At 40.7% G+C, this 25,786-nt stretch overlaps 2 protein-coding genes across 3 annotated transcripts; both read left to right on the plus strand.

Moving 5' to 3' along the window:
* Window positions 1-314: 314 nt before the first annotated feature.
* Window positions 315-4,838, plus strand: asb8 (ankyrin repeat and SOCS box containing 8). The gene is made up of 4 exons (XM_041065673.1): window positions 315-527; window positions 1,674-1,850; window positions 1,946-2,050; window positions 3,106-4,838. The coding sequence occupies exons 2-4, from the start codon at window positions 1,722-1,724 to the stop codon at window positions 3,739-3,741; spliced, it is 870 nt and encodes a 289-aa protein (XP_040921607.1). The 5' UTR covers window positions 315-527; window positions 1,674-1,721; the 3' UTR covers window positions 3,742-4,838.
* Window positions 4,839-6,820: 1,982 nt separating this feature from the next.
* Window positions 6,821-23,797, plus strand: atf7a (activating transcription factor 7a). Of its 2 annotated transcripts, XM_041057361.1 has the most exons (12): window positions 6,821-6,873; window positions 12,313-12,384; window positions 15,582-15,678; window positions 15,916-16,028; window positions 16,488-16,652; window positions 16,861-17,009; window positions 17,461-17,554; window positions 17,661-17,780; window positions 18,947-19,096; window positions 19,393-19,581; window positions 20,014-20,119; window positions 20,713-23,797. In XM_041057361.1, the coding sequence occupies exons 2-12, from the start codon at window positions 12,337-12,339 to the stop codon at window positions 20,943-20,945; spliced, it is 1,464 nt and encodes a 487-aa protein (XP_040913295.1). In that variant the 5' UTR covers window positions 6,821-6,873; window positions 12,313-12,336; the 3' UTR covers window positions 20,946-23,797. The 2 variants fall into 2 exon arrangements, with proteins under 2 accessions (XP_040913295.1, XP_040913287.1); XM_041057353.1 differs by lacking the exon at window positions 6,821-6,873 and having other exon boundaries at window positions 12,286-12,384.
* Window positions 23,798-25,786: the final 1,989 nt, after the last annotated feature.

Consider the following 25,786-nt stretch of genomic DNA (forward strand, 5'->3'; position numbering starts at 1 on the left):
CCTTATATGTATGTATATTAGCGTCCACAGTTACAGACCAAATATAAAGCCTATGACTCTGGACAAGCTCTCAGTGTTTACGGTCTGTGTGAGGCTCGTGTCCACCAGGGGCTGTCTGTGCCTGGCCCTTCAATCTTCAGTGATTTGTGAAGCCACTTGTCCGGTGTCTCTCGGCTAATGGGCCGTTCTGAACATGGACATGTACAGCTGAAGGCATTCGTGGCATGTCGGTGGATGCCTGCGGGGCGGCCGGTACATTACATGCCTATATCGGGAAAGCACATACATTCGACAGAGATATAGCGTCCAGTCAGAGGCCGTAAAAGCCGGTATTGACACTAAATACAAAGTTAGCTGAAGTTATCGTAGGCTAAAGCTACCGTTGCCTCAGTCGAGCTTAAATACGGAGCAACAGGGGCTCGAGAAGGAGGGCGTGGCCGCAGCGGTGACGTTCTGTGTTTATGTCGAACAGAGCATCAAAGTCAGTACGGTAACCTGTCAGACCTTCAAACCGTGGACCGAAAACGGTACGTTATCACATTAGCATCGGTCATTTATCGATAATGGACGCTAAGATCATTTCAAAGAGCGTTCACAAGTAATTGAAAAGGAATGTTACTCGATTTTTTTCCACCTACGACTGTCTGTTTAGCCTGCATCTCCAAGCTAACGTTAGCTTGCTAGCTAGCTAACTTGGTGCTAGCAGCTGGTGAAAATATAGCCGGGGATCTTTTTTCCCTAAACCAGCCTGTCAGCGTCTGCTTGTTTGCCAAGTGGCTCTTGTGGTTTGTATATTGACGTTAATCTGTTATTTTTTACAAGCTGTCACTTGGTGTTAAACGTGCATCGTTGTTGTAGGTAGTCTTTTGTTTTCTTTTGTGCTGCACATTCTTTCCAAGCGAGCTAACATTAGGTGTCAGTGTCAGTCATATGTTTACGTTTAGTCTTTTACATGCCTTTAATTTTGCTGACAGTAAGCTCTTAGGCGACTAAGTAGTAGCAGCAGAACAAGGTTAGGCATTGGGTCTCAGATTAACAACAGAATAAGCATACACTAACTAGGTAATATGTACGGAGTGCCCTGACAGTATTTCTTCAGCTCCGAATGCTTAAGATCAAAGCACTGGAAAATGGTTAATTTGTTTGAATCAACTAAGCAGGTATTTATGATTGTCATCATACATGCCTACACAAATTCTGATCTTAACACCAACAAGCATTCTCAAAATCATGATTATTGCCCACTTCATATTATGTGAAAAGTAACTCTAATATAAAATCAGACCATTTTGGATTCCCAATATTCAATATAACTAGTCACAACAAACCCGATTATATACTCCCAGTGTGTCAGTTAAGTTTACATGAAATTAAAATGGTTTCAGTGTGCATATATATATATATCCATTGGGACAGTCATTAACTTTGCAGTACCACACTGTGCAATGAGTGCATTTCTGTGTTAAAGCAATATATAATAATGAAATAGTAAGGTAAGACACAACCCCTGCCATACCTACCTAAGAAGAGAATCTACTTACCCAAATTAATGAGAAACATCCAAGGAGCCTTTTTTTAACTTCCTATTCATTTTATTCTGTTAGTTTTTTGTCATGCTGAGTAATCCCCATTGTGTCAGTTTTTAACCACAACTTCTCAAAAATGTATTTCAGTGTGCTGTAGTGTCACCCCTGCCTGGGTGCCATGGTCCTCTGTTACACATGAGCTCTACTATGTGGTACATCATGCAAAGCATTCAAAGTAAATACTCCTTGTCTGAGCGGCTCATCCGCACCATCGCAGCCATCCGCTCTTTCCCACACGACAATGTGGAGGATCTCATTCGTAAGGTAAGCATCTGCTCATCTTTCAGTCTGACTTTAAATGAATAAAATCTCCCAGTGTCATCAGTTACACTGACATCATTATCCCCTCTGTGCCTAAGGGAGCTGATGTGAACCGGATGCATGGCACACTTAAGCCCTTGCACTGTGCATGTATGGTCGCTGATGCTGACTGTGTGGAGCTGCTGTTGGAGAAGGGGGCAGAGGTAAGTCATGCATGACCCCTACACACCGAACCACAAGATTTTAGATTAAACTGCTACCATCCAGACAGCCACTGTATTACATGAAAGACAACCTGCAGAGAGCTGAACCTTGCTTACAATGCTGAAGGTTTTCCATCACACTGAACATAATGCCCAGTTTTATTTTTGCTAAAGATATGTTAACTTTTTGGGGAAATTAATTTGCTAGCAAGAACAGTCTTAAACATTCCTGAAAGTGAATAGTGAGTTTGACATCCATTTCCTAATTGTTAGATGTTGAAGGTTCCACTAAGCACTTAAACACACTATTTAAATAGTGTTTTCAAAATAGTCCTTGTTCATAATCTCAGTTACAATTGAGCTGCACATAGTGCAACTTTGATTAAAGTAATGCTGAGCATGAGTGTTGAGTGTCATACTGTGTCACAAAATTAAACCAGTGGCTGTCTGAAAAATTGAATTCATTAATCATAGTTTGATGCTGATAGCTGGAATTAATATAAAATAAGTGTTGTGTAGTTACTGGGAGAAAATGTGCAAAACTGCCTGTATAGTCCTTTTTAAAGGGGTTGGCTAAACCAAAGTTGAAAAAAACTCTGTTACCACTAAAGATATACACCCCTGCAGATAGATTTGGTTATATAACTTTCCTCTCAAATTCTAAGTACATGATTGGAATTTAGTTTGAGGTTCCCATAGTGTTGAAAAATTAATTTAAAAGATTAAACAGTAACATGTCTTTCCAGAGATGGTGTCCCTGTTACTTCTATGAAAACTGTTACTATACAGTTTACAGCGCTTACAGTTTGAAATTCCTGATCTTGAAACTGGCTTTGCTAGTTTGTGTGATTTTTTTGGTGCCCAATAACCACACCCTTCTATCTATATATAGCACTTAACCCAGCCTGTTTGAACTTTGTGCTGCTGCACATATATGAACCAAAATAAGAGGATTCTGTGCGCCCAAGACCTACTACTTTGCTCTAGTCGTTGCCTTTTTGTGCAGTTAAAAAGACTAGCATAAGACTGCTAAATATATTGACTCTACTTATCAGGTGAATGCTTTGGATGGATATAACCGCACAGCACTGCACTATGCAGCAGAGAAGGATGAGAGCTGCGTGGAGCTGCTGTTGGAGTATGGGGCCCAGCCCAACGCCCTGGATGGCAATAAGGACACTCCACTTCACTGGGCCGCCTTCAAAGATAACCCAGAGTGTGTGAGGGCCCTGCTAGAGAGCGGGGCCTGTCCCAATGCCCGGGACTACAACAGTGACACTCCTTTGAGCTGGGCAGCAATGAAAGGCAACCTGGAGAGTGTCAAAGTGCTATTAGACTACGGAGCCCAGGTCCATGTGACCAACCTGAAGGGCCAGACCCCTATCTCCCGACTGGTGGCATTGTTGGCCCGGGGCCTGGGCACTGAACAGGAAGAGGAATGCCTTGAGCTACTGTGCAGGGCTGCAGGGCGGTTTGAGATCCGACGGGCTGACGGCACCCTTCCCAGGGAGCTGAGTAAAGATCCCCAACTGCTGGCGAGGCTGACCAACATGGTGGCTCAGGCTCCCACACTGCGCTCTCTGGCACGCTGTGCTGTCCGGCAGAGTCTCGGGGTGCAGTTCCTCCCCACTGCTGTAAAAGACCTTCCTTTACCAGAAACTATCAAAGACTATCTGCTGCTGAGAGACTGAGGGGATGAAACCACTGGCTGATCATTAGACAGCTCATCACACTGCGTTTATTGGCAAGGAATTGTCTCCATTGAATTATAGGGTAGTGTTTGACAGTGGCCCTCATTTATTGAACCCTCTTGCAAATCGATACAGATTTATGCACCAGGAGAGATGAACAAAACTCTCTGTTTTTTTTCTTCTTCTTTTTTTAAAAAAATTATCTAGTGCAGAACATCTAAATGAGCAGTTATTTAAGTACAAATTGACAAACTTGAACAGTTTCAGCTGCAGGAGCAAACCTCCACCAATGCATTATTTTCATGTTGTTATATAACTCCTGGCCTGAAGAAGTAGTGCTCAGGAGTGAATGTCAGGTAGTTTGTATGCTAGTTGGTGTAGCCATCTGTCTCTCAGTAACGTCCCCGGTGAAGTTAACAGTGCGGCCATTTTTGCAATATCAGGAGAAAAAAATTAATAAAAAAAAACCACACTGACCAGAACAAAAAACAACTAGCTTTATTTGTCATGTTGAGGCAACAAAAGGTTTCAGAATATTATCACTGAATTCACAAAATGTGCTAGGCACACTTATCCTGCCTCCATTTAGTCCCCTGAAAATGTTCATTGCTGATAAAAGTGATGGGAACACGCCTGCTGTCAAATGTGACTGAGTATTTATTTGGGCTTTGTTTTAATGAGGTGTGCAGTTGCAGTTGCCAAGGGGGAATAAATGGTTTGGGTTTTTTTTGGTTTTTTACAGATTTATATTTCCAGTCTTAACTTGCAGAACTTTAGGCTGTCAAGGGTGCTCACAGGTCCAACATTTTGCAGCATATATTTAAAGATTATTTTAAATTAAATGTTTAAATGTTAGAACCATGAAATGGCATGATCACTACGTTTTTTTTTTGTCTTTGAAAGATTCACTAAATAAGCTTGCAAAGTGTATTTAAGTTTGTTATGGTATTTGTCGAAACTGACTATTTCTGTGCTTGATTTTGTTTGCTTGTTCTGCAGATGTATAAAAATTAACCCCTTAGATCATGTCTTGTGTACACCTGCAAAAGTGCTTTTCTCTTTGTCAACATAATGAAAGTAAATGCCTTTATATTCCATTCGTTTTTTTCTCTCCGTTTTTGTTTTTTTTTACAAAAAGTGTAAACTCATTAAGTTGTTTAAACAGAAATCCAGAATATGTTTGACAAATTATAATTAGGTGCTGTTATTCTAAAAGCTTTACTGTTTCATCTATGAAACCGTAATGAAACACTTGTTTGTGTCACATTCATATTATTGGCCAGACTCATATTGAGGTTTTATTTGCATAGACCTTTTTCACAGCAGACATTTTGATTTATTATGGTAGGAAAAGCACAGGTGTTAGGAGTAACATTAACAATGGCTCCATTATATTCATGTGACAGAGAGGAAGCATGGACGATACCAGGACCCTGAAACTGTAGCAGGTAAACAGAATTCAGCCATCATTGATTTTATTGTTTACATCTGTGCTTTTCCTCTGTGACATGTCAAAATGTCTCCCACGAGAGAGGCGTAATACCTGCAACTTATAGTGAAGAAAAGGCCAGACTACAATTAAACTGTAAAACTCTGCCTTTGTTAGTGGTCAGCGCCAAATGCAGTCGTGATCTCTTGGTGCCTGCATAATTACAGTTTTACTGCCCTCATTAGTCTGAATCATAGTCATTACAATAAGAGGCCCAGAGGAAGTCGAATATGAGAAACCACATAAGAAATATACAGTCAGAATTCAGAATTGTTACTTGGAGGTGTATCCAAGGAATTTAAAAGTCTGGGACAGAAATCCACTCTGTGCCCTTAATGAACTTATGAAACGAGGGGAAAATATACAACTAAACAGGGTTTTTTTTTTTTTTTATTTATTTTGACACTGAAAAATGTATATACTTTATAGAAACAGGGGTGAACTAAATCTTCCAGGGAAGATAATCAGAGAAATTTATGACTGTACCTTTTACCTCAGTCACTTGACAGGAAAACCGAAGCTAACCTAAATACGCTCAGTTCTCAAGTTATCCATTGGGGGTCGCTCTAGCCTTGTGTCTGAATGTACAAGAATTGGCTTGTACTACAGCTTCAGAGACGTTCACTGTAATTTGTATATTTGTGGTAAATTGCAGTGTTAGGTAACAATTGCTGTGGATTACATCAGCATGCTCATCTTTAATCATTCATGCATTTTCAAACATAAAACAAGCTGAATTAGTGTGATCTCATGTTCTACCATTGTAACCTTTTCTATTTTTTTTCTTTTTTTTTGCATTAATGTCAAATATGTTGGCCTATTGTTTTATGTTTGTACCCACAGCTGCCATGTACTTCCACATTCAGGACGTGCACTTCCAAAGAAAGGGAATAGAGTGAGAATATCAGGAAGGAAACCAGAGCATGAGGGGAAGACGCTGTCTTTATTTTCTATGTTCACATGTTCATACAATAGTTTCAGCAGTTTGCTTTCACTGTGTGAACTGGGACAGTGAACGGTAGTTCAGGAAGGGATTTCAAGAAGAAGGAAAATAAATATGATTTTAACCACTTTCTGTGGGAAAAGACAGGAATATAACTCCACATAATAACAGACATAACTTAAAAGATGACAAGCTACAAAACACACTAACTATACAATCTTTAGTGTCTTTTTGTGTCCTATAGTGTAACAGAAACAACATGTAAGGAAATGTCACACTGATGGTATCAAATTCCACGTAGGTCCTATTAGAGATACATTTTAAAGTTTTAATTGATTTAAGTTTCTACTGAGCTTCATTAGAAAAAGATCAATAATATAAGATTTCTTCATCAGTGACATTCTTTTAGCGCATGCGCTCAAGTGCTTAATAATTTTATGTTTTAGCACTGAGGTCAGAGTTGTGTAGAGGTACTATTTCCCTAAATGTCAATTCTCCTCCAAATAAAAATATGAAAAAAAGGGAAAAGTTAAAATTTCGTTCGAAAAGCAGGACTGCCTGCTCTCAACATCCGAACACGTTTTTTTTAACGTCTAGGTACGATAACTGAGGCGAATTCTCGCGATGATTCGACGTCGAGGGGAGCGTCAAATTCCAAGAGAGAGGAGAGGAGAGGGGAGCCAGAGAGAGGGGCGCAAGGGTGAGTTTGTAAACACTTTATTTTCCTTTAAATTCCCCATAGATGTGTCGACTACACTGAACTTTTACAAAGTAGCACCCGGAGCAACGGTTTTCAGTGTTTGTTACTGTTAAAACTACGCGTCTGTTTAATTGTCAAAACTGTTGTGGCAACTACAACGCTTCATTCGGACCCACTGTCTCGCTTTGCACTCAAGTGTCAGTCCGCTAACCAACCAACTGCTAGCTTTTTTTCTGCTTTCGTGATTGTGACTGCCCGCAGGTTCTTCAAAAAACACCAGTTCACCTCTGGTATAATTAAATTAGCGTTAACGTGTGTTTGCTGTCATCGCAGAAACTGGTAGTAGCGCTGTTATTACTCATTTTGAATGTGCGTTCGGCCTGTTGTTAACGCTAGCCATGCCAGCTAGCCATTAGTTTTGCGTGGATATAAAAAGTTGATTTCTGGCTTTTAACCAATGGGGTTCCGCCAGTCGCTGTTATTGACAGGGTTTAAAGCATTGCATGCGTTACATTCTGTTGAGTGGCGTGCTTATAGCCAATTGCAGAAAAGAAAAGGCGGTCTTGTTACGGGAAAAGGCAGGGCTAAGTGTGCCCGTAGCCAGAAGGTAATGGAGGCTAAGAAAGACAAACTTTTTCACGCCAGTCAACGTTGTCTGGAAGAAGGAACTAAAGTTTGCAGTACTATGGAATTTCAGTTTGACATTGACCTCTTTTACATGCCTGAAACCCCAGAAAAAATATTTGCCTGTCTGTTTTTTTTGGCGGTATAATATTATGCGATGATAATCCGGGTCTGCACGAAGAGCTTCAAAAGAACTCAATGTCTCAAGTAATAATGATATCCATAGCATAGCAATTTGAGCTGTTGAACGCCCCAGGATCCGCATCCCCATGCATGTCAACACCTTCATTAGGAATGTAGGTCATGTTTTTGGCAGAGTTATACCTCATTCCATCACATGGAGAAGTGTTACACCAGAGAAAACTGCAGTCCGTTTAGTCCAACCAGCACTGACCCACTCACAGTAATAACATACATTTCATTACAATTTGCTGTAAATGTCATCACATATAAATGATGGTATATATATATTTATTTATGTGTGTGTGTATATAGATGTATGTGTGTGTGCAACCAGAAGTTCTCTGCAGCTATTAATGTCAGTCGTTTAAACTCAGTCGTTTTTTTTTATTGGCTTGTTAAGTCATTATTGGTCTGATAATGCTATTGAGGATTAAGTGTAAATGATTTAGCCAGAGGCTGTTACAGCTGTACTATAGATGAAAAGCAAAATATCAAGTGACATGGTCTTTTTCCTTCAAATTTGTAGTTACAGAACCAAAACCTCACGGCAAGTGCTTATGAAAGTTGCCGACCAGAAATCAGATCAGCACAGCATTTCTGATTTAATTTTAGAAAACTGCCTTGGGTCCATCCTGTATTGTCCTGCATTGTCTGCTGGCTTGGCATGAATTTAGCTTTTAGGCCTTGTTAGTTATGCAGACATGGATATAGGATTTCATTTGTTCCATTTACCAAATCTCATGTTCACTTTGCTTACATAAATACATATTGGCTGTTGCACACACCCAGCCACAGCCTAGATCTCTGGTCTCTTAACGTTCACAGCCCACATTTACAAGACCTCACCTGTGATCCAACAAATTGCCACGATCTTTCACTTGACCAGTTGCTGACCAGGATTTTCTTTCTTCCTTTTTTCTTTCTGTCTTTCACTATTTCACTCTCTCCTTCCCCCTCCTTTACTTTTTTCTTTTTGTGGGGTCTCCCCTACCCTCTGGCAATTCAAGCCTCAGATTCCACAGTCATGGCTGCACCACGAGCTATTAATACAGTTTGTTTAGTCAGTTTCCTAGCAGGCTGCATCAAACACTGGATGGCTGTGGCTGATTATAGCTGGGACTCGTTCCTCTACACCTGCTGAGTCGGAGAAATCCAAGTTAACGGTGGGACTTTGGATACAGCTCAATGAGAAGGACAGGAATTAGGGCACTTTGAGTGCTTCCATGTCACCTTGGATGAAAGGAGGCGAAAATAGGTGGACTTGATATCCATGCCTGTAATGAATATCAGTGATGTGCATCAGGACTAATGTAACCAGCAGACTGATTTATTGTCTCTTACAGTGTGCTGTAAAACTTTACACTCTCAACTCATTAATTACTCTCCGAGTGTGTTCACCGAGAGGCACATCTGAGAGTTAAAGTAGTAAATTAACAGCGTCATTTCTTTCTGTGTAGGGTTGCAGTTTCTGACAATGTCCTTAAAGATAGATTGTCTTACCACAAAACCAAGCAATAGATGCTGCAGAAAAGACCTTAACACTGTCTGTCTTAAGATATTGGTTGGGGCAGCTATGAAAACAAATGATATTTTCCACCCCTGTCATCTGGAATTTATGGTGGACTTCCCACAAGATCAAATCCCACATTTCATGTCAGTGCCAGCCAGTCAAGTTAATGTCTAGCATGTCTTTAGTAAGATGTAAACTCTGAAATCTGTTCCCACTCCTCACGCCAGATGTGTCCATTTCCCCACACGGTCCACACCCTCGGTATAACGAGCTAGATGGAGTATCTTGTTTGCAGACGCATCTCTGCCCAAATAGACTCAGTAGATTGGAAGCACTTTGTGAGTGCCCTGGCACTGATCTGTTGTCTTTCTCCAGAGCATGGGAGGTCTGCAAGAAATCAGACAGCTCCGCTTCATCTGCGCTTTGATCTGTGCAGAGAGGGACGAGGCTTTTGCTTGAAAACACGATGCAGACCCCTTTCCTCATAAAGACATGGAGCTGAAAGACACAACGGTTAGGCCTGTTACAGGCCTGCCGTCATGGGAGAGCATCGTATTCCAATGCAGGGCTTCAGTAATCATGTGTTGGCTCAGGGGCAGCTGTCCTCGGCAGAGGGAGAAATGGAGGGAGGAAGGAGGAAAATGTTCTGACTTCAACATTGGGAAAACTTTCAGACATTTATGCCTCGCCAACATAATGAATAATCTGTCCCACTCAATACATGCTCAACCCATGTAGTTGGTACAACAGAAATTAATGTGGTCAGTAAATCAGTAATATTGTAATATTAAACATGTTTAACTGACATTGCCGTCTGGTTTGTGGAAGCTGTATATTTTAACTTGGACAATGCATCAGCAGCTTTTTTTTTTAAGTGAACATGATTAAACAAGTCCAAATAACGCAGAAAGACTGAGACTGTCCTGTCAAATTATTGTAGTAAGTAAAGTTCAGGAGGTGGATCAAAAAAGAAATCTAACACATACATTTTAAAGGGCCAGTATTAAATCATTAAGGTGGGACACCATCCCTGCTCATGACTGCATATAAGCTGAACCTTATTGAGTATTGCAGTAATCAGTGGCTTTTGTTTATTGAAAGGTTTCTACTTGTATATATAGCACGGCTCTTGATACATGCTGGTAGTTGCTGTACTGTCAGTGCGACAGCGTTGTGTAATAGCTGCCAGACGTCACTTTGGGCCAGCTGAGAGTGCTAAAACATTAATGTCCCTCGTCCATCGCCATTGCCACCCCTCCAATTCCCTGATTTAAATTTAATGACCAAGTTATTTTTCTAAACTTCCCAGTTTGCCTTAACATGTAGTGTTGCTCAGCTGTGCAGAGCTGTGCAGAGCTGTGCAGGGTGGGGTGGTTTAGTGGAGTCGTAGATGGGGCTGAGACAGGAGGGGGGAGGTTGTGAGGAGTTATTCTCCTCTATGGAGACAGCTGATAGAAACAGTATGCCTCGCACAGCTTTAGTTTATGTCACTTCAGCTTCAGGCACAACAGGAGCATGTGCATATTTAAGTCTCGACAATAGCATGTACTCAGGAAGAGAGGGATGCATTATTTGGTTTATAGCCCTGTGGAAAGCTTTAGTGTTTCTAATGCATTCAAATGTCCAACAATGCTGTCCTTATGTGTCTCTACTTTTACAGTATTACCAGATATTTATGCTGTGTTTATGCTGTCTTAAACTGTATATGCTGTTAATCATCAGTGCAAACATATCAGAAGTAAGCCAACATAAAAGCTATTGTATGCTGATGTATTTGAAAACAATTATAATTTTCGAGGTAAGTTGGACAGTTTATTGTGGAATAGTGTTTACATCATACTGTCCATTTGCCATAACAATTAAGTTTTTATTACAATTCACCTCAGCAACCAGCCAGCAATGGCAGATGTTGGCGATACACAAATAATATTTATATAATGATAAAACACACTATGTAATTTTAAATATATATCATCAAAATATCATCACAGTAGCTTAAAGTTGCCTTTTCCTGGACTTAAACTGCAGTAAAGTGGTACCATTTTCTAAACTTATTTTATTGATCTAGCTGAGTTAGATGAACATTGAATGCCTCCGCTGTGATTACTCATTTAGTCTAAAACATGACAGAAAATTGCGAAAAATGTCCACACGTTTCTCAGAAGTCCAAGATGACGTTTTAAAATGTTTTAGTCCAACAGTTCAAAACCTAAATATATTCAGTTTAATATGACATAAAACAGGGAAGAACAGGAAATCTTCATATATGAGTCTATGAGAAGCTGAAAACTAATTTTCTAACCCATTTTTGCCTGTAATATTACTTTAAAAATTAATTATCAGAATCGGAACTGCATTATTAGTCAGTCGACTAATTGATTAATCTGCTAATAATTGCAGCTTTTTGTGTCACTCACTCTTAGTTTGTGTTATTATATGAAAACACCAATAGTCATACCAAAACCATCATAACATTATCTGTGGTCACGTACTGAGTAAAACACTTAGAGTTTGTCCGTCTTGTTACCAATATTTGGTGACCGTCTCCACCAGTTACTAATATCTCTAAACATAAAATCTAAGTAAGTTAGAGTTAACCACCGTGTCCATTTCAAGATGTTTGTGCTGTGGATGCACAGGAGAGTTCTCAAGAAAGTGGATGAAGGTGATTTAAACTGTTCAGAGAGAGAAACAGCTGAATCAGATTGAGGGAGAAATTGAATGAGGGGTACAAGAAGGGAAGAGGTTGGGAGGTGCTGGAGAAGTGAGAAGAGGGAGTGGTAATGAGAGAAGGAGGGACTGGAAGTGAGGGAAAATGAAACAGGGAGACGGAGAGGGAGATGTCTTTGTGTAAATGGTAGCTGTCGTCCTCTCTGGTAAGCAGCTCCTCATTGGCCAACCAGAAGCCCCCCTGTGTGAAGGAAGTATCACCAGGGAAACTTCGTCTCCCTGCCTCTGTGCGTGTTTTCCTTTTTGCCAGGGTTATTTTTAAATAGCGTTCGGCTTCCTGCTCAGACTAAAGACTACAAGCCACAGCATCCCTGTTTTGTTGTTTTCAGGATTTTCCAGTTCACAAATCAAGAAAAGCCGCAGCAATGTTCTCCTCTTCTCCTCTTCCACAGTTACATTGCAAGCTCTTTGCAAAAATGGGGGACGACCGACCTTTTGTGTGCAATGCTCCTGGCTGTGGACAGGTAAGTCTTCTCCCTCCTTGTCCTGGGTTTCAGGTGTGTGCATGTGTGCTTGGTGTGAGGTATTTTTGCCTTTGTGCAACTACTCTCCAGCAGTTGACTGTGACTACTTATGGTTGGATGTGTTTCCCTTGTGAAAGAAAATGAATTGAAAGCAAAAGAAAAACAAGATACTGTACTCTACATGACATGTCATTTGAGTATATTAAAGATTCCTACACACAATGAACTTGCTGACCCTGACAAGACTTCAACACACTCTTTCTCATTGCCAAAATCACCTAATAGACTTTGATTGATGGAGCATGATCATCAGACTGATAGCGTTGTAGTTAACATGTCCTCTTGAGAGACAATGCTGTCTCCTTTAGCTGTGACTCACTGGAAGCTCCAGTGAGTAATCAGAGCACAGTTATTGTTTCAACCTGTCACTGTTGACTTCTAGCGCCTGCAGACACAGGTTTGAGCCGCAGCAGTGACTCAGCTGAGTGCCAGTAGTGCGCTCACATGCCAGTAACGTGGTGCGTTGTCAGGGCTTGGCCTGATAACGCAGCAAATTAGAAGAATTGTATTCGAGAACACATGATTATTCAGCACAGGAAATATAATGTCTAATGTTGTGCTCAGTTAGCTGTCTGAAGCTGTGTTCAGTTGGGTGTGATATCCTTAGAGCGAGAGGTGGATTATCTCTCCCAGAGTCTGGAGGAAGAAAGTGTTTATGTGGTTAAGTAACATTTGTGATTTATACGCCCACTTTTTCTATTCTCTGATCAGATGTGATCAGAGACATGATGCTGTACACGTGGTGTGCGGTTTGAACAGCAGCCATGTAAGGCAGTTAAACATGCGTGTGTTGGATAAATAAATGATGATTTGTTTGGTTATTTTCTTCTCAGAACATTATGGACACCCAGGGACCCCATTCCTGATAGAAAAAAAAGGCATTTCAACTTTCCTTTGACATGTTTCTGTGTTGTAAATACTCTGCATATTTCATTCGTTGACAACATTATTAATTTAGTTGACAGTTAAAGGAACAGAATCACATGGAAGCTTTTCAAGGCAAAGTGACGGTTGATGACGGTGTGGGTCTACAGCTGTGTCACTCTCACCAGCTTTGTTTGACAGTCAAACTGTTGTATAAACAGGTCAGGGATCGTAGTATGGTGTGATGGTGCTAGATGTTTGGTGTGTTTTTGATATCACAACACCGCTTTATTTTCAGGGATATAAACATGTTTTACATGTTTTTCAACAAAACATTTTTTGTTTTTTAAGAAATTTACAATAGAATCCCAAATGTTAAAGCTACATTCATTAATTGTGGGCAGAAGAATAAAGTGGAAATACAACACGGAAATATTTTCTTATTTCTTCATCTTTTAGCTTTGTTTTGGTCTCTGCTAACTCCTGAGAGAAATATCTGACTCTGAAGCTGCTAAGAGCTCCATTATATTTATGAGCTTGCATTAGTCGCTAACTTTATGTGTCTGCAGTTAGCATATCTGTAGAGCTGAAGGAAACTGTATAGTCAGGTGATAGTTCATTGTAGGTTGTTATCACTGTAGGCAATCCCTTTCTCACCATACACAGTCAATTTGATCCACTGATTATGTAAAAGTGCAGCTTTAAATGTTGTCTAAACACAAATAAGAAATTTACTGAAATAAAATACAGTTTAAAAATTTGATTTATATCGGGAACTGTATGATTGAGAATAAACAAACACAACTAAGAAACTGAGCAGGTATTTAATTACAAACTTTTGGCACTTTACAGTTTTCAATACTCTGCCTTATTGGTACTCTGCTATGTTTTGGTTGGTACCAGAGGTATTGAGATGTTATACCCAGTCCTAGACGTCCTGTCAGCCAGCTTAGGTATTTATGAATGTTTTACTGGCCTTTAATAATATCATACGTGATCACGATTATTTGTGTACATTTAGACGAAGAACATCGTTTATGTTTCAAATGCCTTATGTCCAAGTGCTGTTTTACTGCCGCTCTTTACAAGCAACAGTTGTCTACCAGGAAAGTCTGAATCATGCCCATAATAGAACAAGGATGATTGACTCCTGGCTTTGCTCAGGGTTTTCCTTTTACCAAGTTAACAACAACAACAAAAACAACAACAGCCTCCCATTATATGATGCCCAGTATTTATTGTGTGGGGAGGGGTAATCCTAGCTCCCAGTATTTCATGCAGGGAGATTAACTCGAGATAGTTTTCTCCACAAGACGCCAGCCGCCTTGTTCAGGGGAAAGAGACAAATGAGACATGTAGTTGTATTGGTGATGCTGCCTGGTAGGGCTAAAAATAAGTCCCATGACACTTGACTGTGTTTCCACTTCACTCTCACGACTGAACTCGCAACTGCAACGCGGCACCCTAAAATAGGCTGCAGCGAATGGTGAATAGGCTGGTGGCAGAGCCAAGATTATTCCTCCTACGTCTCTGACTGATTCACCTCGCCACTTCTCCAAAGAAGAAGTGCCATGTCTCAGAGGGGAGGATGGCTGCTGGTGTTCTCTTCTAAAGGCCTGGTTTGCCAGACTTCCTGTAGCTGCCACTGTGGATACCTGATATTAGGCAGCGGAACATGGACTAATGTAGATCTTTGCTGAGACACAGTATACAGCATCAATATGTTTTACACAGCGACTAGCTTGAGATAAGTTCTCTTCATTAAAAACACATTGCACTTGTATTTGCAGTATCTGTTTTGAGATGTCAGCTCATTAGTTTTTTTTTTCTACACTCGTAGTTTTTACAATTCATCATTTTGTTGATTTTAATTCATTGATCATTACCCGACATTTTTGTATGGCTAAAATTTTTTCAGGTCTCATCCATACTAGCCTTTTTTCTTTTTCTTGATAATTCCAGTTGGTGTAAGGATATTTGAGTCCATATCCTGCAGCTACAATGGTCCCATACAGGGCTTTTAAGACATAAGGAACTGTACACCACAGATACAGTTTTCTTTGTGGGTTGTCACATAATGTATACGGCATAGGCTGCGTGTGTTGGGCTACATCTCCAAGAGATTATCTGTCTGTGATGACTGCAATATGATACCTGGGTTAAGGTACTGTAGGCTGCCTCTTTAGGTCACCAGGACAAATGGAGAGTCACCTCGAGGCTAATTCATATGTTGTACTTATCTTTCCTCTTTTCTTCTTGCTCTCTTGTTCCAGAGGTTTACCAATGAGGACCACTTGGCTGTACACAAACACAAGCATGAGATGACACTGAAATTTGGACCACCCAGGACCGACTCTGTCATTATTGCAGGTACTGTTTGTCTACAAGGCAAACGCTGAGCTTTACTCTTCCTCTTTGTTACATATCCTCTCCTGGCATCCAGATGAAAAGCAAACCTCAGTGGGAGCATATAGCAGCACTGTTGCAGTCTCAAGAAAAGCGGCTCCAAAGGCACATTTATGACATGGGTTTCTATATTCAATGCTAAGTGTGAACTAAGTGTGAAAGTGTTACTTATAGTTATCTTCGTTCATTTCTGCTTGCCAGACCAGACACCTACTCCCACCCGCTTCCTAAAGAACTGCGAGGAGGTCGGTTTGTTCAATGAGCTGGCCAGCTCCTTCGAACAGGATGATGATGAGAAGAGAGCCAAGAACTCTGTAAGAAAGGCTTGGGCTTAATGTTTTTTTTTTTTTTTTCTGTTTTCATCTGTGTGTGTGTATGACTGCATGTTCTACTATGTACAGAAACCAAGGAAAAATTTCTGCAAAGACTCCCATGAAGTGAAAATTTATTTTTTTACTTCCTTCTTTCTTACCTCAAGTGTTGATGTAGTCAAAAATTATTGCTTGTAGAAATTCCAGCCTTGTGCACTTTGTGGATTATTACAGTTTAAACAAACCATTGCAACAGCTTATTAAGAGGATTTTTGTTTAAAGTTTCGTGTGTTTTATTGCAGTTAAAATAGTGTTTCCTAAACTAATGGTGTGGTTGTTTGTTTGTGTGAGAAATACCCACTTCCTTTTTTAAATGTACTGTAGTTCACGAGAAAGTTATCTTTGATAAGTAGTGTAAACTTGCCTTCTTTGTCTTCCTCTCACTGTCTCTGTCCTTCTCAGCTCCCTGCTGCCAACTCTGTGGCTTTGGACATGAGCCTGCAGACACCCTCAGACGTGAAGGTGAAAGAGGAGGCACCTGTAGAGGTCGACTCCTCTCCCCCAGGCAGCCCTGAATCTATCTCTGGACAGTCCGACAGCAGCAGAGAGCCTCTGGTTAAAGGAAAGGTAGGACAGGAACAGTAGGAGGCAGAGTTGCATGAGTGTGTAGAGAAGAAGGTGGAACTTTAAGCAATACAGAACGAGCATGTCACTTTGTCCTCTGCAGTATTACATAAATGCATTTTGAGTAAGTGAATCACATTATCTTTTTTCTTAGAAATGTGATGCCTGACATGTTAAAACGCACAATTTTATGTTTCTGATTATCTCCTAGGACACCCCCCCGAGGAGTTCAGCCCCCACCCCGACTATTGTGCGTCCAGGTTCCCTCCCATTACACTTGGGCTTTGATGCCCTTCAGCCTACAATGCCTTCACCAACCTCTGTCATCACACAGGCACCACCCTCCAATCGTACTCTGGGGTGAGTTAAGCTCTGACAACATCCTTCTGCTGACCTTTTTAACCCTGACCTGCCTCTTAACATTTCCACTGAGTAGATTATAACACCGTATGACAGTATCACAATCTCACATCTCAATCTGCGGCTTCCAGCACTGTGTTGAACCTATATGATGCTCATGAATCAACCTTTCAAATCCAACATCATCATGTTTTTGTGGGTGCACATGTTGAAATATGTTAGTTTTTCATTAAATTGACAAATGCTGGGTCTCTACAAACCTTGTATTTTTGAATTAAATATATACATGATGATGGATGAAAGTGTGGATTTTGTAGGGTTGAAGTTGATATATTTTCCTGAATGGTGCTACTTGCTGTGTTAGAGAACCTTTGCAGTTATAAAATTGTCATTTTTACAAACATGACTGAACCTCCTGTTCCTGTTATCCCTCTGTTGTTTGTCTGTCTAGTTCGCCAACCAGCCACTACCCCATGATGATGCTTCCCTCTGGTCAGGCAGTGCCTCTGCTCCCTGGTCCTGTTCAAATGCCCTCTGTCATTAATGTAAGGCAGACCAACAGTCCCCATATGTTGAATTTCAGTTTTATAGCTAAGAAGTTGCTTCAAGTTGTTAATACATGTGTATTTGTATATCGAATCTGGTCCTCAGCTGGCTCGACCCTTGTGCATGGTACCCAACATTCCTGGGATCCCTGGTCCTCCTCTGGGAGGCAGCAGCAGCGGCTCTAACTCCCCCTCTGGCTACAGCATCCACTCAGAGGCCAAGATGGTCAGCACTAAATTAGCTCTCTATTTTTATCTCTTTATCTGTTCTCTTTGTCTCCATCTTCACCCTCCAGCCTTCCTCTCCACTGGCTTAGTTTGTTCATCATATGACTTTTTGTTTCTGTTACTTGTTTATTTAACCCATAACAACAGTTTGCACTTAATATTTAATATTGCAGAGCATACACAGAGCTTGATGCAAGAATCATCATGTGTGGTCATTGTTTACAATAAGACAACATACACAAACTATCCTCTATAGTAGATCCCAACATTTATACGAACTGCTTGCTCCTTCAGTAACAAGTGGAAGATCACTGGTGCCAGTAAAGGCTGGGGGTGTTTTGTTGGTGTGCAGAATTTTTCTTGGCACAGGAACATACATGAGTCTCTTAGTACCAAATGATAAGCATCAGAAGGATCCTGAATACTCCAATGTGTTGTTCACCAGTTATATCCTTTCAGAGCCACTTTCAGTTATTTTCAAAGCATTGTGCGCAACAGCATAATGCTCCACATCACAAAGCAACATCATCAACATCAAGAAACATCGTCTGAAAATTGTTCCAGGAACACACAAAGCCTCCAGAGCTGAACCTCAGCACAAAAGAGCTGAGATAGAACAGGATGTCACATGAATGGGTTGCTGAAAACAAGTTGGAACTGTCTGACGCTGTCAGGTCAACATGGGCGAGAATCTCTTCAGAGTTCGAGCACCTTTTTAAATTAATTCCTCAGAGAACCCAGGCCTTTCCTGAGTGAAAGGGTGGTACAACCTGGCACTGGGTTGCATTTCATCTTGAAAGCTTCAGAGATCTATCAGAACCCACAGTCAGATAGTTGTATTGCATACAGAGCAGTCTGTCTGCAGCACAATTTCACAGCACAAATATTTGTCACTTGAAATAACTTGGATTTCATGACACGATGCATCTGGTGCATAAGTGGGATTAACTTCTTACTTAAGGCCGTATTGACGATTAGTAACCGAGGTTTATGCCAGATTAACTTGGCTGAAACTGTAAATTATTTTTTAGTTCATTTCTGCAGTGACAGAGCCTTTTCTTTTCTTTAATGCTTACATTACACAGTTTATACTGTTGGTTTGGGTTGTGTGTTCTGATTCCTGTGCATTTTAATGATTTTGGTCATATAATTGTTCTCCTAAAGCGTCTGAAGGCTGCACTGTCCCAGCAGAGCCCATCAGGACAGAGTATGGGAGTCATGGCCATGGGCAGCAGCCCCATGGTGCCTCAGAAGGCAGAGCAGAGCCAACTGCTTGTCCAACAGCCAGATGCTCCATCACCTGCTCAGCCTCAGGTACGCTGCGTTATATAAAGTCAAGACCTTAACTGTAACATTTGCTGGACTTTCAAGTTTAAGGAATAACCAAAAGTAACTGAGCTAACATTTCTAACACCGCTAACATTTCATATATGGCATAGCACCTGTTTTAGTTACAGAAAATGAGGGTTGTACTTTTGCAGCGTGATGACTGTGATGTGTTCTGACTAAAATGATGAAACTATGACTCAAACTTCCCTTTTCTTTCTCGTCTTGCTTCCGCTCCCCTCCCGTCTCTTGGTTTCCTTCTCAACCTTTCCCCCCCTCTATAGGTATCTCCAGCACAGCCTACAGGTGGGCGTCGGCGGCGGACGGCAGACGATGACCCAGATGAGCGAAGGCAGCGCTTCCTCGAGAGGAATCGGGCTGCGGCGTCGCGCTGCAGACAGAAACGCAAACTGTGGGTCAGTTCTCTAGAGAAGAAGGCTGAGGAGCTCAGCACCCTGAACGTCTCACTGTCGGTGAGTGGGCCTGGAGTGGGTGGGTGGAGATGAAATGTGGCCTGTGGGAGGCCTGTGTTAGTGTGTGCATAGTCATAAAGACTGTGCCCACTTGTCAGGTTTACAACTAGTCTTGGGAGTTTTAGAGGCGTGTTTGAGGTAAGCAGAATCAATTTCAGGGAATATTGGGTAATTTTACATGAGTTGTAACTCTCAATATGTTTCACATCCTCGTATTATTTAGGGTTTCAGGTCTTTTTTACACCATATTCCCACTTCTCCCCTCCCAGCATTACTCTAGTGGAAAACAGACTATTTACACCTTTAGAGCAATTCTAAGCTGGAGAATAACAAGAACATTATGTTAGGGTTTAGTGATAATTTTTCTTTGGGTTTCACTGTATGTCTGACTATGACATGTAATTTGATCGGCCTGATTTTCCGTGCTGTCAGAATGAAGTGTCTCTGTTGCGGAATGAGGTGGCTCATTTGAAGCAGCTGCTGCTGGCCCACAAGGACTGCCCTGTTACCACCCTTCAGAAGAAGACTGCCTACTTAGGTGAGCCCTGCACAGTTATGACATATTACTCACCTGGTGGTATTTAAGGTTACGGGAAACTTGATTTAGAATTGTTTCTTCCATATCTGTATGTAGAGATGCAGGTGATGCACTGTGCAAAGAATTTAAAGGTACACAAAACATCAGATAACGACTAAAAATCACCACTGATCGTTGACGATAAAGGTGTTTCAGTTACATGTGATCAAAGCCAAGACATAACAGATATATAACGCTGCCATTTCACAATTAGTAAAAACATACACATTGAGTTTCACAATAGTCCAACAACTGAGCCGCCATGCCACCTCTTGTACTAAAGTGTTTAGCAGCTGTGCAAAAAGTGGGTAAAGACACTGCATTTACAGCAATTTGTGATTTCTAAGAGCCAATGTTAAGACAGCATATATATAATTAACGCCTATTAAGCTACAAATTCTTGATTTTGAGTTTCCTATTCCTTTTAATGTTTAATTTCTCAGTGATAATTATTCAGGACAGAATTCTTAAGTTTTGGACTGGTATACTGTTACTAAATTCAGCCAGTTTAAGTATAAATCTGTATTTTTGTTGTCTTTTTTTTTTTTTCGTAGCTGCAGAGGAGAGCATGAAAGACTCCTCAGAGCCCACAGGTTCTCCTGCTCCAGTGATCCAGCACAGCTCTTTGGCGCCCAGCCCCTCCGCAGGGCAAAACGGCCTGAGCTCAAGGGCAGCGGCGGAGGCCATGGCTATGTCTGTGCTTGCAGGAATGGGCCAGCAGCAGAGGGCTGAGAGTGGACCCTCTCACATTATCATGGCTGCACAGTCTCAGTCTGCTGCCAGATGATGAGCGATGCCACCACGGCCAAGACTTGGCTCATCACCAAGGGGGCAAAATAGAGCAGCGGACACCCCCCACCCTTCCCAACTTCCCCAATCTAGAAGTCCAAATATCTCATCTTCTGCTTCCCCCTTCCTCCTCTGCTCTCTCTGACCCTCATGTGGAGCCATCATGCTGTGGCCAGGAGCTCAGCAGCAGCCTTCTGGGAATGGACTGAGACTTTTGAGAGCTTCCTGTTCACTTTGCCATAGACTACAGGGGCTGGACTCCAACCCCCCCCACCCCCCTTCTTTCCCTATGTGCCTCCCTGCTCATCTCTCCTCACCCTCAGTCAAAATGACTCTTCACTGGACTGTAGGACTGCACCGCTCTGAGTGTACTGCCGTAATGAACTTCCCATGTGGACACGCACCACACGTGCACAGTTTGAAACACACAGGTGTTGCATCAACGTTCTTGATCAAATCAGATACCAAACAACACGCAGGACTTCACACTGTTTTCAGCAGGGAATAGTGCCTTGTGCTCATCTTTTTTTTTTTTTTTTAAGCCATACACACACTCACACATGCCATCACAGCATACATCACTATACATCCTCGGCTCCAAAGATGCAGTAGTTGTCTAGACTTCAGTGACTTAGATCTCAGATATTCACATAAACCTTTTGTAAATGGTTCCACCTCCAGGTGATCTCAACATGGACCCAAAAACCTTACCTCATTTACACCCCTTTATGATAAAATTTCTAAACTGTGTGTGTGATTGGCTCTGTGTGTATATATTTATGTACATCAGAACATAGCAGTTTGCCTACTCCTTATCTGATACATTAATATTTAGATTGTTAGCATGTGACTTTTTCGATTAGGGTGTCATGTTCTTGATACAGTATGTGCAGCTATATTTTTTTAATTAATTGGCACATCCTCCAAGATTAGTCCACAGAACCAAAATACATTGGATTGTCCAAGCCGGTGTAGTATCCTAAAAGATTATTGTTTTTCTGACCTGAAGGGAACTTATCTCTCCTTCTCACGTTTCCTCTAAAAGAGGCTGTTTTGCTGTTTATTGGTGTGGAAGTGGATCCCTTTTACATTTTATCTGAAACTATTCTAGTGACTGTGTTTCTCTGCGTGGGCCCTGGACTTACTGTAACTGTTATTTTCACACTTCTCAGGATGGTTGCACATCCTTGCTGCTCGTTGGAAGTGCGATGAACCCCTTAGTCTCTTTGCTCTTTACCAAACCTAAACTAAGCCATAATAACAACAAATAAGATCTCCGAATCTCCAAAGACCACCTGGTAGATGCCTTGGGGTAAGGCAGTAAATAGCTGGACTGTTATTTTGTGATTCAGAGGTCACAGTGACACAATCTACAGTATATCACTGCTTGTTACTTGCACTTACACACAGTCTCACAATCAATGTCTGGTAATTTTGCCTTAAGATCACACTGGTGCCTCCGACAACCCCACTTAAAAACAAGCAGATTTATTTCGTGTGAAAATCAGCGGAGCCTTAGGAAAATATATTTGTCTTGATTTGTTTGTTTCATCAAATGGAAAACAATCAATGCGGAACAAAAGATCTTCTGACTTGTTGAAGATTCCTCAAAGCCTTTAAACTGAGGAGTTAATTGAACCATTAGTCTCTTTTCAGTGACATAAAATGATACAATACTTGTCTGTCATCTGGTGGAGGGACACAGCAAAGACATCTTTACTGGTTAAAGCTTTGAGGGCGGAAAAAGTTCAGATGTCTTGTGACTGTTTCTGAAAGGCTCCAGTTCTTAGGAAATCCCTACCAAGATATTTTACCCAGATATCAGTATATTTTTACGTAAACATCTAAACAAGCGGTTTTCTGTCCTTGTTTTTTTTCCCTGTATATTTTTGTCCCTCTTTTTGTCTGATGTGATTATATATTTGCAAGATGTGATATTTCAAAGACAAGGTATCTGTCCATTAACATAAGGGCATGTCTTTATGCACTAAAATAATGCAAGTTTATTGTTGCTTTGTATTTCTCTTCAAGTTTTTGCGGTTCTCTTGGTCCTGTTTTTTTTTTTTTTTTCTTTTTTTTTTTTTTAAATGATATTGTTCTCTTATCTGTACTGTATACACGAATGGGAATTTGCTTCGCAACTTTCATACTTCTCACCTTTGACTGAACCTCTTGTCCTACAGTCCCAATAGCGAGCCCGGCATTTTGTTGTACTTTGAAGCTGGCGCTATATTTGGCTGGCGGTCCCTTATAGACGATTGTTCATATGAAATGAAAATTCAAACTATATTTAGCTTTCATGTTTTGATGTATTTCATGTCATGGGCACCTTTTTCTGTCATTTCTTGTTTTCTTTTGTTGTGTGCTCCTTTCAGCACTATACAGCCTTTGTCATAACACCTCTGATTGTACTGATGAATATAGAAACAAATTTCTTTAACATGGTTTTCTTTTTTGTTTGTCATTAGTCCTTTTTCAAAAAGAGATTTTATCCCCTTTGTTATAGCTTTTAAGATAAATTTGGTCGTGTCTTTTGATGGTCCTTGTCTAACTTATTTTTACTTAATTGGTTGAATAACAATCATCATCACAGTCTTTGGCATATTAATGTTACCTAGAATGGTTATGAAAAGAGCAATTTAACGAAAAATGCAACAATGTGAAAGTTGCACATAGTGTTTTAATGGTTTTTCACACTCCCATTGTTGGACTGATGATTTAAAAAAATGTCCTTGTACTGTACATATCTGTACTATATGAATATATTTACTTTTCCATGCATGTCCAAGTGGAATACTATGAACACTTACAGTGCTGCAGTTTTAATTAAAGAAACTACATCTTAATGAACATTATGCAGTTTTGTTTGTTTTCAGATTAGATTCATACAACAAAAAGATGTGTTGTGTGATATGACAAGAGGAAACTCACAGTTAGTGCTTGGTAAAATGTGGTATGAAAAGCAGTGTATTTGAACGTGAAAGAACATACTGTATGTAAGGACATTTTACTGCTTTGTTCATAGTTGTCTGTAACCAGTGAGTAGTCTGGTTCTTGTAACTGAGGTGTTGTTTCATATACTTCAGCTTTCTTCTAAGCAGGGCCAATAGCTATTGTTGAGGACTCTGAAGCCATGAAATTTTAACATTTGTGTTGGGAAATAACATTTACAGAAGACATAACTGAACATTTACCTTAATAAAATGTGTAAAATACACACACACACACACACACACACACATATATATATATATTTTTAAACAGAATTTTAAGTACTTCCTGTTCAGTGTCAGGTCCAAATTTTCTGAGGAACTGAAGGGGTGTGTTGAGGAACTTGGACTGAGTATTGCTAAAAATCTTTGCCACAGCCCTGCTTTTAAGTTGAAGTTTTTTTGAACTGCACTCAAATACTTTTGGAAAGGCAAGACTGACACAGTAGCCTACAATTACACCGTTATGTTCATGTTTGCTTTGAAACTTGTTTTCCTTGTATGATATTGTCCATGTTTCTTATAAGGCAAACATGATCATAACTTTTTGTTAGCAGCCTTTAATTGCAGAGGGAGTGGTTGGAATTGTATATTTATTTTTTATGATGGTTACAGTCAGGATGCCACACTGGCCTTTTGAAGGTGACCCATGAGTGACTTACTCAGAGTTGTGTGCTCAACATGTACTTGAGCAGTTTTTCCAGCACAAGTGTTTTTACAATTTAAAGTCTAGTGTTTCATCTCAAGTAGGATTGGGGGTGACTATGGGGCCCTGGGAGAAAAGTTAGCTGGGAGCCTATTCTTCCAACACTCCACAAGTATACTGCCTTTAAGTGTCTACCTATCAATGAAAATCTACTAAAACCCATAAAACCAACGATTAGCTGATTAATTGATACTAGATACTAGAAACTAGAAACCTGTTGTGCCTTTTTGGTTCACTCTCACAACTTTCATAGTGTTGTTTTCAGCGGCTGTGTTTGGAGAAAATGAAAAAAAAAGTGTACAAAAAATTAAGTGTACACTATCTGCTGGTGAACATAGTGGAGCTTTTAGCAGCTAAAGATCCAGATATTTCCCTCAGGAGCTGGTAAGGACCAAAAAAACAAAAAAAAATTATGTTTCTCTAACACTTCAGACAGAGACTCTGGTCCCCTGGGCCCCTGACTCCCTGGGCCCCTGGGCATCTATTGTTACTTGCTTTGTGTCTCTTTGTGGTAGCTTTGCATCTCATTCTGAGTCATTCTGAGAGTATTTTTACTTCACTATCTGTAGTTGTTTTGGATTAATTTTGCATCTAGTCATATTTGTTTTTTGTTTCTTTGTCAGTGTTTTACTTCTTTTTGGACTTCGGATTTTCTTTGGATTTTCTATGTCCTTTTGTGTCTCTGTAGTTGTTTTCTGTAACTCTTTGTGGACGTTTTACAGGTTTTTGAACAAGTTAGCAGTCATACAGAAGCTCCGGTCCAGGGCCACCCTTGACCCTTGGACTCCTATGCCCCTGATTCAGTAATTCATCCATGCATGTATAAGTGTGGGTCAGCAGGGCCCCAACAACAAATCTTTACCAACGCAGGAAGTTAATGCAGCCATGCACCCGAGTTTAATGTGTCTGAATTTGAGGGAAACTGACAAGATGGAATTACATGAGCTGGTTCCTCCATGACAGTACTACTGTATCCTCCGGTGCAGAGTGAAAGAGGTGTGTGTGTGTGTGTGTGTGTGTGTGTGTTTCGGCCTGTGAGACACCAGAGGGAGCGCCAGTGTCGGTGTGATTTTTCGGCAGAGGATGCAGTGAATAAACGCACAGGCGAGGTAAATGCAGTCACGTGACCGCTCGTTGCCGTTG

Source organism: Toxotes jaculatrix, chromosome 2 (genome assembly GCF_017976425.1).
Source record: "Toxotes jaculatrix isolate fToxJac2 chromosome 2, fToxJac2.pri, whole genome shotgun sequence".
NCBI lineage: Eukaryota > Metazoa > Chordata > Actinopteri > Toxotidae > Toxotes > Toxotes jaculatrix.

What these genes read in the sequence shown, in the direction of transcription:
- asb8 (XM_041065673.1), top strand. Translation starts at nt 1,722, where the DNA reads ATGAGCTCTACTATGTGGTACATCATGCAAAGCATTCAAAGTAAATAC. An exon ending in TGGAGGATCTCATTCGTAAG is followed by an intron (nt 1,851 to 1,945) that starts GTAAGCATCTGC and finishes TCTGTGCCTAAG; the next exon opens with GGAGCTGATGTGAACCGGAT. An exon ending in TGTTGGAGAAGGGGGCAGAG is followed by an intron (nt 2,051 to 3,105) that starts GTAAGTCATGCA and finishes TCTACTTATCAG; the next exon opens with GTGAATGCTTTGGATGGATA.
- atf7a (XM_041057353.1), top strand. Translation starts at nt 12,286, where the DNA reads ATGTTCTCCTCTTCTCCTCTTCCACAGTTACATTGCAAGCTCTTTGCA. An exon ending in AGCCTCTGGTTAAAGGAAAG is followed by an intron (nt 16,653 to 16,860) that starts GTAGGACAGGAA and finishes ATTATCTCCTAG; the next exon opens with GACACCCCCCCGAGGAGTTC. An exon ending in GAAGAAGACTGCCTACTTAG is followed by an intron (nt 20,120 to 20,712) that starts GTGAGCCCTGCA and finishes TTTTTTTCGTAG; the next exon opens with CTGCAGAGGAGAGCATGAAA.